Source organism: Pocillopora damicornis, chromosome 1, assembly GCF_964200805.1.
Source record: "Pocillopora damicornis chromosome 1, jaPocDami1.2, whole genome shotgun sequence".
In the NCBI taxonomy this organism is placed as follows: Eukaryota; Metazoa; Cnidaria; class Anthozoa; order Scleractinia; family Pocilloporidae; genus Pocillopora; species Pocillopora damicornis.
In genome coordinates, this window is record NC_142670.1 from 29,396,098 (window position 1) to 29,409,723 (window position 13,626).

Consider the following 13,626-nt stretch of genomic DNA (forward strand, 5'->3'; position numbering starts at 1 on the left):
TTTGCATTGATCTTAGCCTCGGTAGAACCATGGTAGCCCTGTGACTAAAATTCGGTGGCTTAGATTTGAGGGTTTTTTCGAGGACTTTTAGAGGGACGCGGGTCAATACAAACATGGCAGAATATAGCTCGTATTCGCCGACCAGTTTTTTAATTTTTATTTAGTTATGTTGTTTATGTTTGGTTGTTTCTTTGTTGGTTTTCCTAGGTGCATTATTACTGAAAAGAAAGTTGAAATAATTAAAGCACCGGTAGCGGACAGATTTAGGCACAGGCCCGTAAGTGCGTGACTAACTTGAATAGTGCGCTACTTTGCATATGTTATTATTGCGTTACTCTCTCCCAGTTCTGACCAGAACTATAGCGGGCTCAGGGAATGGTCACTGCTTGCATGAACGAAAATTCTCTGTAATTTATTTCTTTTAATAAGTCAAGGTTCGATTGACTTTCGAAGCAAAACTTTGGTAAAAACACCTGAAGATCTTGACTTGAGCACCCTCAAAATGCAGCTTTGTGTATTTAGGTGGAGGTGTAGGTTTTTGTTTTCTTGACATGGAAGGGTTCAGTGTCTTCGATCATCCTGACCGGATTTGATCTTACGTATCGTTGTACTGGCAAGGAAATGTCATACCAGCACACTCATTGGAGAGATATAGAGGTAGTATGTACTTATTACAGACTGATTTTGGTCGGACTGGACGGCAAAATATTTGGCTCGAGGTCGACATAAGGATACGATACGCGAGGCCATACTGGTCTTATGAATTTCCTTAATTAAGTTTCTTTTGTTATGGTATTTTTTCAGGTCATAAAAGTCGTTATTAGCTATGTGATAATGCAGTTCTTGGAAAAATTTCCGCACAGCCCCATACTTAATTATGCATGTACATCTTACTGGTGATACACTGAAAAATAAAGCCCCATATATGGATGTATAATGATGTATGGGGCTGTGCGGAAATTTTGTCCAGTTCTTTCATCATCCCTGCTGAATTGCAATTTTTTTTTTCGGTTTGAGAAATGAAACTGATGGAGGAAAAAATCATGATGATAAAAATAATTTTTATTGATCCCTTAAACAACCACATGTTCAGAATTTTCAACTTGACAGAAGGTAATTATGTCGTAATTTTGATGATTATCATACGCTACTTAGCATTTTGAAGTTCGGTGTATGATTAGAGGGTGTAGTATGTTTCAGGAAAATTATTTAATACTGATTGGCTGAGACAGACAACATTTTTCCAATCCCAGGGGCACTTGAATTGATCATTGTAAGCTTAGTGTGTGTCATCAGCACTGAAATGGTTTTGCTCTTGAAATGAGTTTCTGAGAAAGTTCAGATATAATTAGATTCCATGACTTAACCCTTTAACTCCTAGAAGTCATTGAGAGGTAACTTTTCCCTATAATATCCATACACTATCTAGCAAACAGGTAATGAGAATACTAAAACTTATCATGTAGAAGTTGTTATTCTTGATCTAAAAACAAATGCTCTTAACTAATTTAAAAGGAAATGTGTAACAGCTGGAGGGGAGAATTGACAGTCAGATCTTGGGAGTTAAAGGGTTAAATGCAGAAGAGAATGTGAAGGAGGACATAGGACAGGATCCCTGAAGAATAGTATAAGGAGATTCCGGGGGGGGGGGGGGGGGTGGGGATCAAACTCCTTCCCAGGGTTTCTTTTCTTTTCTCAGTGGTTGGTAGGGAGAGGGTTACCAGTGAGATAGGAGAGGTCCTATTAAAATATTAAGTAATACGATCAAGAATGAGCCACCTGAGCAGAGGACCTTTCTGAAAGTGCATTGATGTTTAACCTGTATGTTTCGTAGGCATGGAGGAAGGAAGGTCTTCCATTGTCGACAACAAGCAATGAAGCTGCCAAAATGTTTGATGCTTCCCTCACTCAGGTAAAGGTTCATATTCAGGCAGCTATGTTGTGATGTTCTGTGTCTTTTGTTGCAGTAGACCTTGTTACCCCCCCAGATACACTTGTAGTAAAGATTATCCTTGACTGAGATGATATCCTAGCTAAATACTATGTGTAGTTAGAGACAGTGTCAAATTACCTGTAGTAAACAGATATACCAGGTTTTTATGTAGATGCACCAAAGGTTCACTTTGTTAAATTTTACATTCATTTGGATTTCCAGACTGTTATTTATAAATGACTGTAAATATATACATAAAAATCATACATGTGAACAGTGGTTAATGAGTCAGATATCAAGCAATATTTGCAGGTATGAACACTACTTAAGCAGTAGTGAAAACAAGGTCTGAAAAAAAAATTCAGGCCTGAATGGGATATTATGTATTATTTTGTTATTTTTTGTTATTTACTGTTATTTATGTTTGTTCATGTTTGGTATAATGTTTGGTTTTAAGGGTGTTGCTCACCTTGAAGATGACAGTGTTGGTGGTTTGCAGAATTCAATAACTAGGATGTTGCAAGCAGATCCTGATTTTGGTGAATTCATTTTAAGCAAATTTTATAATAATTTTTCCAAATTGTCGTTTAGTTCAGTGTTTGAGACTTACTTAATTTCAATACTTCAGAGACCTTCCACACACAATGAAAACTGAAAAGTTAGCTAGATTACATCTAGCTCGCCACTTAAACACACATAATGATATTCCCAACCATGATATTCAAATGGGCAGCATCTTTTAGTTCTTCACTTGGCACATTTTGCAATTACTCTATATTGTTCTATTTTCAGTTAGTTAATAGGAATTATGAAAAACTTGTTTTAATCTCATGGGTTAAATTATAGTGATAAATGAGAGGCAGTTATCATTCTCTATAGGAAGACACGACTTTTTTTACCGTAGACGATTTATGGAATTCTTGTTATTGAGATCCCATATTGATCTACATTCTTTATTTTGATCCATCTCGTACAGTTATGGGTCATGTCTTGGCATCCACTTGTCTGTTTGATATAAAGCATTCTGATGCTGCTCCATTACAAGCTCCCAAAAATAACCTTACCCACAGAGAATTACTACATCTCAGTGCTGCAAAGGAGCTGACAGCTGGGTAAGATACAATTGTCTAAGTATTTATGGTCTAGCATGTAACCAAAGGTAGTTCAAGCTAAGTAAAGGATTACAACGATGGGAGAGCGGGAGAACGAAAAGCGAGCTAATCGGTCATAAGTCAAACCAGAAAATTTGCAACACTCAAAGTAACAAACTCACAAGCATGCTAAACATGTTTTTTCTTCAAAACTAATCCAGAGTTTTAGGTTAAGATTATACAACGGCTTATTCTCGTTAAGTTTGCGATTCTAGATGGGCAGTGAAGCTATGAAAATAGTATAATATGCTTTAGTGTACCTAACTGAATTGACACATAGTTCCATCATGCATTGTATCCAACCACGCCTTTCTGTTCGTGACATCATTAACCTTTTGGCCCCTGAGGGTGACTAGCTTATAGTTTCTCCTTATGATATCACCCCTGAATCACACATTTAGGTCGCGAGAATAATGGAAGTGATCACCATTTAGAAAGCTCTTGATTATTACACTCTCCTTATCGGCACCTTAAGAAATGTATAGAGGACAGTATAGAGAATTTGCATATCGATGTTAGGGTGTTAAGGGTTAATTGCTGTTGTAGAAATGTACCTCAAGCACAAGACATTTGGGATGACATTGTGATGGCGTACCCTACTGACATATTAGCATTGAAGATGCTCTCTGACTACAGTACGTTTTATGGTCCCAAGGAAAGGGTCAGGGACAGTGTGGCGAGGGTTTTTCCACATTGGAAGCAAGACGCACCGTTATATGGGTACAGTAATGGCAAGTTATGTGATAGTGGTGACATTTTCAAGTTTTCATAATGATTAAGTTCATCATCAAGTTTATTATATCGCTTAATGAATTTGCCTTATGACTGCCGTAAATCAGTTTTATTTGAAATTTAATAGCCTATTGGAATAAAACATGAAATATTCAGTTGGACCATGGTTAAGCCATATGGAAACTTTACAGTGATATGCACAGGGGCGTGCAATGTCGCCTAATCAGTCGATAAAGCCACGGATGAACGGGGGCGCCTCCCAATTTTTCTCGGTTTTATAGCTAACCATATTATTAAGGTCCGGTCAAACCAACACGACATTTAAACGCAACATCTTGCAACATTGTTGCGTGCAACGTGTGGCACATGTTTGGCCACCCTGTTGAAAATGTGCAAGATGTTGGATGGTGTTGGATCAAGCTTTTGCAATGTGGCAACATTTTTGGATTTTGCAAGATGTTCCACGCGTTTGGCCAGCTTCTTCACAACATACCACAACGCGATATAGCAATGTTGTAAGATGTTGCGTTGAAATGTTGCGTACGTTTGGCTGGGCCTTTATGGAAGTTGTAGCTCCGTCAGCGCGCTTGTTGATAAGGAGCTCCGCTACAATAGATGAAGCTGTTGATTGTACCTACGTTATCTACCCACACATTAAAACAACTGAAATTACCTAGTACGTTGCATGCAATTTAAATAGAAAAACCATTTATACATGCATCAACTGCAGGTATCTCTTTGGCTTGTACGCCTTTGGTTTAGAAGAAACAAACTTCTACAGAGAAGCAGAGAAACAAGCTCGTAAGGTACGTTCCAAACGAGAGTAAAAACTGGGGGGGGGGGGGGGGGGTATATTAATATTTAGAATGGTAAGCTCGCTAATCTCGCGTGCTTGTTTGTTCCGCGACGTTTGAATTCCAGTCGACTTACGTATATAACGTGCCAAACCGTACAGGGTGGCGGAAGTGGAGCTTAATAAACTAAACTAGCATTAAATGGCAAACAAACAAAAAAAGCCTTAAAAGAAAACTACAAAAACAAAGAAATAAAATACAGGAGAAGTACAACAAAGCCGACAAAATAAAAAAGCAACAAACAAACAAAAAAGAGATAACTTGATTTTAAGAACTGCGAGTTGATAATGACATTTGTAAATTTGCCACCGTAAAGAGATTTTAAAAACCTGACGTCTCGAGCGTTAGCCCTCGTTAGAGTGGAAACAAGAGAGAGAAACAAAATAAAAAAATGCGCTTAAAGATAGCGATACGAAAACAAAGAATTAGCAGTTGAAACAAAGAGCAAATAGAGAAACAGAGGGACAAACAACAACCAAAATTACAACTTCTACAACTCCAAAAAAAGAGGGAACGGACTTTTCCCAAATAATGTCATAACCTTTTTAAGACCACATATGAATATTGTTTTCCAGTTTCTGTTGCTGTTTGGAATGAGGGTCTATTACAATAATATACAATATCTGAATATTAATGGATGTCCTTTAAATGTTAGGGATTGGAACTAGTTCCAAAAGATACAGGAGCAACACACGCCTTGGCTCATGTTATGGAGATGGAAGGCCGTCAGGATGAAGGGATTAAATTTATGAGTGAAACCATAGAAAACTGGAAGGTTTGTGAAATGCGTTTTTATGAGATTGCTCCTTTTCAAGTTGTCAAGTTCCATTTTTTAAGTCGTCAACTCAATGTCTGTTCTTTGCAAAAAATCGTTTCATTTGTACTGCTTCCATTACAAGCCACTGCGATTCGTCACGGAGACAGGTCATGGCGACAGTTTTGCCGCTTGTGACATTGGCAGAGGAATATTTTTACGTTAAATTCTTGTTTCTCCGAAAAAATTTTGTCGAGGTTTATGAGTTTAAACCAGTTGAATTTGAGCGACTGATCACAGTAACAAAGCTCCATGGGAAATGCAAAGATATTCTACTATCTTTATTTTTATTACAATTATTATTATCATTATTATTATAATTATTATTGTAATTAGTATTAATGTTATTATTATTATTATAAATATTTTACATTTATCTTTTTTTAAGAAACATTTGTATCTGCTCCATTTTCATACAAATTCTGTGTGACATTTGTGTCCCAGCGACCTGTTTTCAAGTGTATCTCAATCTCACCTTTTCAGACCTGCGAGTCAATACTCAGTTCACTATGACAAACTTGTGTTTCTTTCCTGCCAGCCATGTGAATCATTAACTTGCCACAATTTCTGGCACTGGGCTTTGTATCATATTGAAAAGGTATGCTGTCAGTTAACATTCGCTTGCGACAACAGGTAAAGATCATTTCCCAAGTTAGACTTTCCACTTTTTAAAAGTGAAATAAGAATTATTTCTTGATGAAATGAAATATTATCCTGTTAAACTCTGATAGAAACAAGTTGCCAATCTCGATACAAATAATCAAAGCCATTGTAAAAAGTATGTGAACAGTGACTTGTTCGCTGCGTAGCTTCACGGAATCGATGCCAACTCGATCACATTTTGCTCCCACCATTCAACTGGAAACGGAAGAATAATGATATTTGGGCACATGGGCGATCTAAACCATTGTGCGACCTACCCAACATCCGGCACCCTTTTTATCACCTGTGTTAAAAAGAAAGAAAAATGCACCAAAATTTTACACCAAAACTTCAGAAAAGTGACCGGTTACAGAAAAAGGGGGTTGGTGCCATCTAATGTGGTTTCGTTAACACTTCTGTTAGTCCGCCAACATTATTGATATGTTTTTGTTTTTATGTTGTATATTGAACTGTTTAATTCCTCCCCCCCCCCCCCCACTCCCTTTTTTTTTTCCTATTGAATACAGGGAGAGTACGAAGCAGCCCTAGATATCTACGACTCTGAGGTAAATATGTACGTGAATTAATCCTTACACCCTAACATGAGTATAAATACAATGTATTCTCCATATATCATTCTCTATACATTTCCTAAGGTGCTGACTCAGAGAATCTGTACTACAATCAAGAACTTCTTTCGCTGGTGATCATTTCCTTTATTCTCGTGACCTTTAGGTTTGATTCAGGGGTGATATTGTAGGGAGAAATTAAATGCTCATCTCCTCCAGGAGTTATGAGGGTCAAGCTTTGTTCTCCGTTAGGCTCGTTGTCGTATTTCGTTTTCTTTATGTTTTAAAATCGGTAAATCTGCTTTGGAAGCTTGAAGTTCTTTCATTTCCCTATTCGCAGATGTTACCAAGATTTAAGGCTAGCAACGTTTTCCCATTGACGGATGGATCATCTTTGTTGTATAGAGTGCAACTCGAAGGTTAGAAAATTTTAGTTGAAGCTGACAGAATCCTTGCTTGTTGAATTATGTATGTCTATTATTACCACTTGTCAATACCTCATATGGCCGTGTGCCATTACCTTTTCGACCCCTCTCCTCTGTAGGGTATAGAAATGTGTCAGGTAAGATTTTGGGGATGAAAATCTCTTTCATGATTCTAGCCTCCATTTCAATAGTTAGACGCGTGGCCAATAACTGCAGGTGTCTGTTAACGTAAGATGCTCTAAATCATATAACTTTTTGGGTATCCACGATGTCTTGGTTGTGGTTGTATTGTTTCTTGTTAGGAATAGTGTTGTTTAAGCATTATAAGAAAGTTTTATTGCACGAATATTTGTCACTTTTCAAAGGGATGAGAGTATTACTTTTGAGTAAGATCATCACTAGGTGCTGCAAGCACACTGTGACAGAAACCAAATAGCTAATGGGTTTGTTGGATGACTTAAGTTACGAGACGGTGCAAGGCACTATTTCTGAACATGATTTATGGGAACAAAGAAGACAACAAACTTAATGAACAATAAATAAACAATAGGACTATAAGTGTTGTTTTTGCAGGGGTCGATGTTGGTGACAGATGGCAACAGCTCTGTCAGTTTTGGGAGAGCCACGCAGATGAGCATTTTCTGGTAGGTGGCGTGGATGAAAGAGCCAACTTTTTCATGTGGTGGCTACCGAAAGTAACACAATTCTTTTTATGGTTTCTGCAGGCATTTAATGACAGCCACATGCTTATGACCACGCTGGGTGCAAAGAATGAGGCTTTGACGATGAAACTGTTGGATTCCTTGAGAAAATATGTAAGGTGGGGGTTCTGTTTTCATTGATGGCCAAAGGGATTTTGAAAGCTGTTTGCCGCGATTAGAAACTAATCACCTCGTATTCTAGTCTTACTTAAGCTGTCTAGGACGAACAGTCTTCTCTAGTGTTCGAACAGTGATTTTAAAATATTTGGAACGGAAGCCTTGATTACCCTGGCACTCCTCAGAAGGCCTGAATTGAATTTCGGGCTTTGTTAAAAATTGGAAAAGTTCAACAGAGTGTCCACTGATGATCCGCCCAAAAGCAAGCAAAGGCAGAGACAAGTTCTACAATCGTTATACGACGTTTCTTGGTGTTGTGAACGGTTCTATCGCCAAATGACTTTCAAAAGCTTAGAGTTTCGAATTAGAAATACTCCCTTGTGTCTTTTTTTTTTTGGTTAAGTAAAGAAATGATTCGCGTAAGTCAGCTGCGATTAAGGAAACTGCGGAAAAGGGTCAAAAAAAAAAAAAAAACAGGCTTCGAAGGATTCGAACCCAGGCCTCCAAAACACTGCCAACTGAGCTACCAAGCCACATTTTGAGAAATGAAATATTTACTGACCATCTAATCATATCTTTATCTGTATGTCATCTGCCTGTCAAAGTATGGCTCATTCCATTTTATTGCGATCAGATAGCGTAGACCTCCATAGGTGTGCCTCGCTTGCAATATGTGGCTCGTCGAAGCCTGAGTTGTTTCAGGCATCTTTTTCTGCAATTTCTTCGTAGCTCACCTATATTAGCGAATCATCTATCATTTGTCTTTCATGCACTGGTCCAAATTTCATAATTTACTGGTAGAGACAACAACACCACAACACATTACAAGAAGAGCTTTCCAACACCAATTGGTTTGTAAATACCTTTGGCTTTGATTAGACGTTACCTTTGCCCAGCCTAACAGAACTATATTTCATATTTTCACTTCAGGAATGGCTCAGGCCCCAACTGTGAAATATCACGTGAAGTTGGTCTCCCAATCTGCGAGGCATTTGTGGAAGCTGATAAAGTGAGTTTACAATTGTTAGTTTTCAGGGTGGGTGAAAACTGTGTTTTGATTGAAATCAAGTGCAAACGAGTTTTTTTCCCTTTATTTCCTCAGGGAAACTTCGACAAGGCTGTGACGATTTTGAAACCTCTTCGTTATAAAGTAGATCTTGTGGGTTCAAGTAGAGCTCAGGTGAAAATTACAAATCTCTCTTTGCTCAGTGCGTAGATCAGTAACCCCTAGGAGGAATAAGCACCTGATTTCTCCCAACAGTACCACCCTGAATAAAACATTAAGGTCATGAGAATAAAGGAAATGATCGCGAACGCGCAAGCTCTTGATTTTAAGATAATTTTTTTTTCTTAGAAGTACCATAGGAAATATATAGAGAACAGTATGAAGAACATCCATACTAATGTCAGGGTGTAAGGGATTAAAGTGAATCTCAACAACTCATTTTGTTTCTGTGGTAGTTTAAGGAGGCTCGAAATATCCTATCCTATTTTAAATTTAGTTCTCTTTGTTATCGTGATGAGGAAGCATGAACAGACCCAGTTCACGGATTTGTTTAGCAATTTACAAAAGTATCTCGTAACGAGCTCATAGTTCTCTTTGTTATCGTGATGAGGAAGCATGAACAGACCCAGCTCACGGATTTGTTTAACAATTTACAAAAGTATCTCGTAACGAGCTCATATGATGGACCACACTCGATAGGCTTGGACACCAGCCAAAGAAGGGTCGAATACATAAAATCTTTCTCTGCATGGGTCTCTTTTGGACACTTTTTTTTATTGTTGTGCATTGAGACTTGATGTGGAAAATTACTCACGCTCCTGTCCTTGTCTTTGTTATAGCGAGATGTGTACGAATTGTTCTTGATAAATGCGTCCATGCACTCGCAGCGTAGAGAGGATCACCAATTTGCCAGGTATTTATTGTACTTATCCAAATACTCATCGACCACTTCATGAGTAAGAAGAGACATGTTGTCGTTATATGTATCAAAACAAGAGACACTATTTCACCACATCTCCAAGACGATGAACAGATTCCAAATACTTATTTCAAATTTCCAGGCATGTCTTTCGTCTGTGTTTTTTTAAGATTGGTGCCAGGAAGGATCCAATCTCCGAACAACTGTAACTACTTACACAACTACTTGATCCCTTATTTAAGCAGGGCTCGAAGTTAACTTTTTGGTCGACTAGCAAAGTTTTGCTGGTAAGATTTTTTTCCACTAGCAAACTGGTGGGACCACTAGCAAATTATTTCCTTTTGAAATGTCAATGACCATATCTGATAAAAAGATTAGAATTGATATTTCGCACAGGCTATTAATGAGCTGAAAAGTTTTATAAAAAGGTGGTAAATGTTTGGTCTCCTTTGTCGTTGTCCTGACAACCACCACCTCTCTACTGCATGTTTGGGAGACATGGATGATTCTAACTAACAAACGTTTGCTAGTGGAAATTTTTCTCACTCGCAGATTAACAAAATCACTCGCATTTTGCCAGTTTGCGAGCTTTAATTTCGAGCCCTGTTTAAGACGCTCCTTATTGTCAAACAAATTCTCCTGGACATTACCATAGGAAATGTAAAGAGAGCAGTGTGGAGAATCTACCCACTGATGTTAGAATGAAATGAATTAGTTATTGTTATAATAAATAGCTTTCCGATGAAGTGTCTAAAACCAAAACCAATCATAGCAAGGAAAATATCACGACCAGCCTGATGGAACAAACATATCAATCAGTTTGCAGGTGGAATTCACTTAATCTTTATCTTCGATTCGCTGTTCGCTGTTATAGTTCTGTCAATATTGACTGGCATGTCCCACTGATATGATGGTGATGTTGCTGTCTATATTGTGCATCACAGTCTCTGGCTCATGTTGGTACCATTTGTCTGTAATCTCGATATCATGATCTTTACAGATGTTCCAATGGAGATATGCTGCAGCATTATTGTGCCTAGAGATGTATTCTTCTTTTTATTAATATTATTATTATTATTATTATTATTATTATTACTATTACCATTTATATTATTATCATTTTTATCAATATTACTATTACCATCATTACTATTTTTTATTTTCTACTTTTTGTTTGTTTTTTCCATTACTTTTTTTATGGCTTTACAGATGCCTAATCGCTGAAAGGAAAGCAAAAAAGAACAAAGCTCCGTTGACGGACAGACTCATGGCACAAGCTCTTGCTCTTCAAATGGAATAGAATGCAAGTGGTTGTGCATGAAAATATGAATGTTAAGCTCACCTCGCCAATACTTCTGTTAGCCAGAACACAACAGAAAGAAACTCTTAATGAATTAATTTTTGACGCCAACACCTGGCAGCTTCTTGCAGCCGGACTATTGTATTTGGTTTTCTCGGCAAGCTATGACCTACACGCTTTTCCTTCACGGAGAGTTTACTGAAAAGGAGAACCGATTTTCCTATGGATATATTGGCTTGGGATCAGGTCGTGAATATAAACTTGAGAGTACCTCAAGGTGTTTTACCGCATCCTCGTTCAACAGTGCCAAGACTAAACGTATTCTGTAAATGTTTGCTCGAAAAAGTTAGCTCGAATAATTAGTGTAGGTAATTGCATGGGGCAGAATAAAATTAAAGATTGATATCAAGCGTGTTTTAAGAAGTTGCAGAGATTGCCTGTGACGTGGGCAATTGTGATATTATTCCGTGATTTTACAAGGGAACGTGAGATCACTAGTTTATGATATAATGGGCAAAATTTTATGGCAATAAGAGTTCAAAAAACGCACGCTGTTGTGTGAGTCTATAGGAAGCCATTTCAGTGTTTGGATAGCATCAAGGAACTATAGAACGCGCAAATTAGGTAGTAAAAAATCTGTATGTATTATTTAAACTACAGTGTTATACAAGGATTTCCAGCCGTGAGAAAAGCCGTAACAACACACGTAGAAAAATTTGAGATTTTTACACTTGTGTTTGATATCGCCAATCGGGTGCTGACACGTCACTCTCCTTTTGCGCCACTCGGTCAGGTTGATGAATGAACAGCAAATCCTCACCGTTCTCAATCCAAGTTCGTTTGTCGGAATTTTCTCGGATTATGGCCGCTATAGCTTACAGACAGTGTTCTTTCTAGAGGGGAAAAACCAAAATACGAACATAAAAACCGAAAGTTACGTATTTAGTGGTTTTGGTAATGGCATTTCTCGCCGCTGAGAACGAAAATCGAGTGCTGGAAGATTTGCTACAGGCCGACTTTGGCTGTGTACCCAAAAGATTTCTTCTATCGATAAGGACAAAGTCAATAACTGAGAATTTTGTATATTGAAAACTACGCCCATTTTGTTTTTGTAGTGATCCAACGCATTTTTTCATTTTGAGCCTTAGCGTCGACGCACTTTACAAAGCCGGCAACGGGAAACCCGAAAGATGTATTTCTATCTAAAATGTATCTTTCCGTGGGTTATTTACCTGAAGAAGAGTCGCGAGGAGATAAGAAGTATGTATCCTCGACGTGGATTTTGGATCACTCGATTTAGCTCGAGAAATATACAATCCGACTTGGACGGAAGTGACGATACCCAAGGCAATAGGGCCGAAATTATATGTGGTCTTGACCTCGTAGACGCTGGAGAAGACCCGAGCCCTTTCCACGTGCAAGACAGAGTGCGCAGATGAATGTTAATATTAAGATTGTTTGAAACCCAAATGATTTTTGCTTCGTTAAAAGGTGAGTTCAATTGATGGACGCCGAGCTCTTCGATCAGTTTCTTGCAACTGAAGAACGATTAGGATTCCTCGCCTCAGGTTGGTTTTCAGCTCAAGAAGTTCAAAAGAGAGCTGCATATATTGTTGTAATTCTAGAAATATTGACTCGAACTTAGAAGGACTTCAAGGTTCAAGGTTCAAGTCGCGGCTCTGTATCCGATGAATGGTTGCACATCGGGGCAAAGCAGTAAACCATTTAAGCGCGTAAAGTTTTTAAAGCTTTTTAAAGAAGGCGATCACCTTGAAGAAGTAATTGACCCTTTTATCTTCTATTAGCCTTGGAAACTTCCTTTGTTGCAAAACACAGTTAATAAAGTCTTTTTGACCTCAACACAATGGCTGCGTGACCCACGCGCAAGAGATAATCCGTGTTGTTAAGAGCTGGTTTTTTTAGCGCCATGGTAACGTGACTGGAACGAGTATGTTCAGACTAGTGCCCGTTCTTAAGAACCGAGCACAGGTACCTAATCTGAACTGGGCCAAAATTAGCAAAAGTTCATTAGAAATCCAATATTTTAAGCAACCAATATACATAGTCACTAATTCGTCACCTGAGGTTTAGAATTTCAGGTGTTCGGTCGACGAATGATTTGAGCAAACAGAGGGAGAAGTGACTGTCCGTGACTGTAATTTGGTAATCACTGCCTTACTTAGATGAAAATTGAAAATTGAAGACAGTTATTTTACTAATCAACGTAGGTTTCAAAGGTCATAAATGGTAAAGGGCTGGATCAAATTTGCGAAGCATGCGCGGGAAGGTACTTTCTCCGGCCACAATTTGGTTAGGGGGCTTCTTTCATGACAAACGTGAGCAAGTGATTCTGTACGTCAGTGAGAAATAAAGAACCCATGCTAGTCCGCATGCTATGTAAACTCAAGCTTGTTACTTATAGGCAATTCGGCTTTTTATGAGCACAACGGATTACAAACTTGA

The 13,626-nt window shown here is 38.2% G+C and overlaps 1 protein-coding gene across 2 annotated transcripts; it reads left to right on the forward strand.

Annotated features, from left to right (window-relative positions):
* The first annotated feature begins 353 nt into the window (after window positions 1–353).
* Window positions 354–11,583, forward strand: LOC113664188 (tetratricopeptide repeat protein 38-like). Of its 2 annotated transcripts, none has more exons than XM_089189095.1 (16): window positions 354–657; window positions 1,835–1,912; window positions 2,391–2,472; window positions 2,910–3,045; window positions 3,631–3,804; window positions 4,547–4,622; window positions 5,326–5,445; window positions 6,023–6,082; window positions 6,654–6,692; window positions 7,036–7,114; window positions 7,694–7,764; window positions 7,846–7,940; window positions 8,869–8,947; window positions 9,041–9,118; window positions 9,784–9,857; window positions 11,073–11,583. In XM_089189095.1, the coding sequence occupies exons 1-16, from the start codon at window positions 622–624 to the stop codon at window positions 11,161–11,163; spliced, it is 1,368 nt and encodes a 455-aa protein (XP_089045221.1). In that variant the 5' UTR covers window positions 354–621; the 3' UTR covers window positions 11,164–11,583. The 2 variants fall into 2 exon arrangements, with proteins under 2 accessions (XP_089045221.1, XP_089045227.1); XM_089189101.1 differs by lacking the exon at window positions 354–657 and adding an exon at window positions 971–1,113.
* Window positions 11,584–13,626: the final 2,043 nt, after the last annotated feature.

Excerpts from the sequence above, each read along its gene's own strand:
- LOC113664188 (XM_089189095.1), top strand. The coding sequence starts at position 622 with ATGTCATACCAGCACACTCATTGGAGAGATATAGAG. Across the intron at positions 2,473-2,909 it reads GCAAGCAGATCCTGATTTTG|TTATGGGTCATGTCTTGGCA; the intron begins GTGAATTCATTT and ends CATCTCGTACAG. Across the intron at positions 8,948-9,040 it reads CATTTGTGGAAGCTGATAAA|GGAAACTTCGACAAGGCTGT; the intron begins GTGAGTTTACAA and ends TTATTTCCTCAG.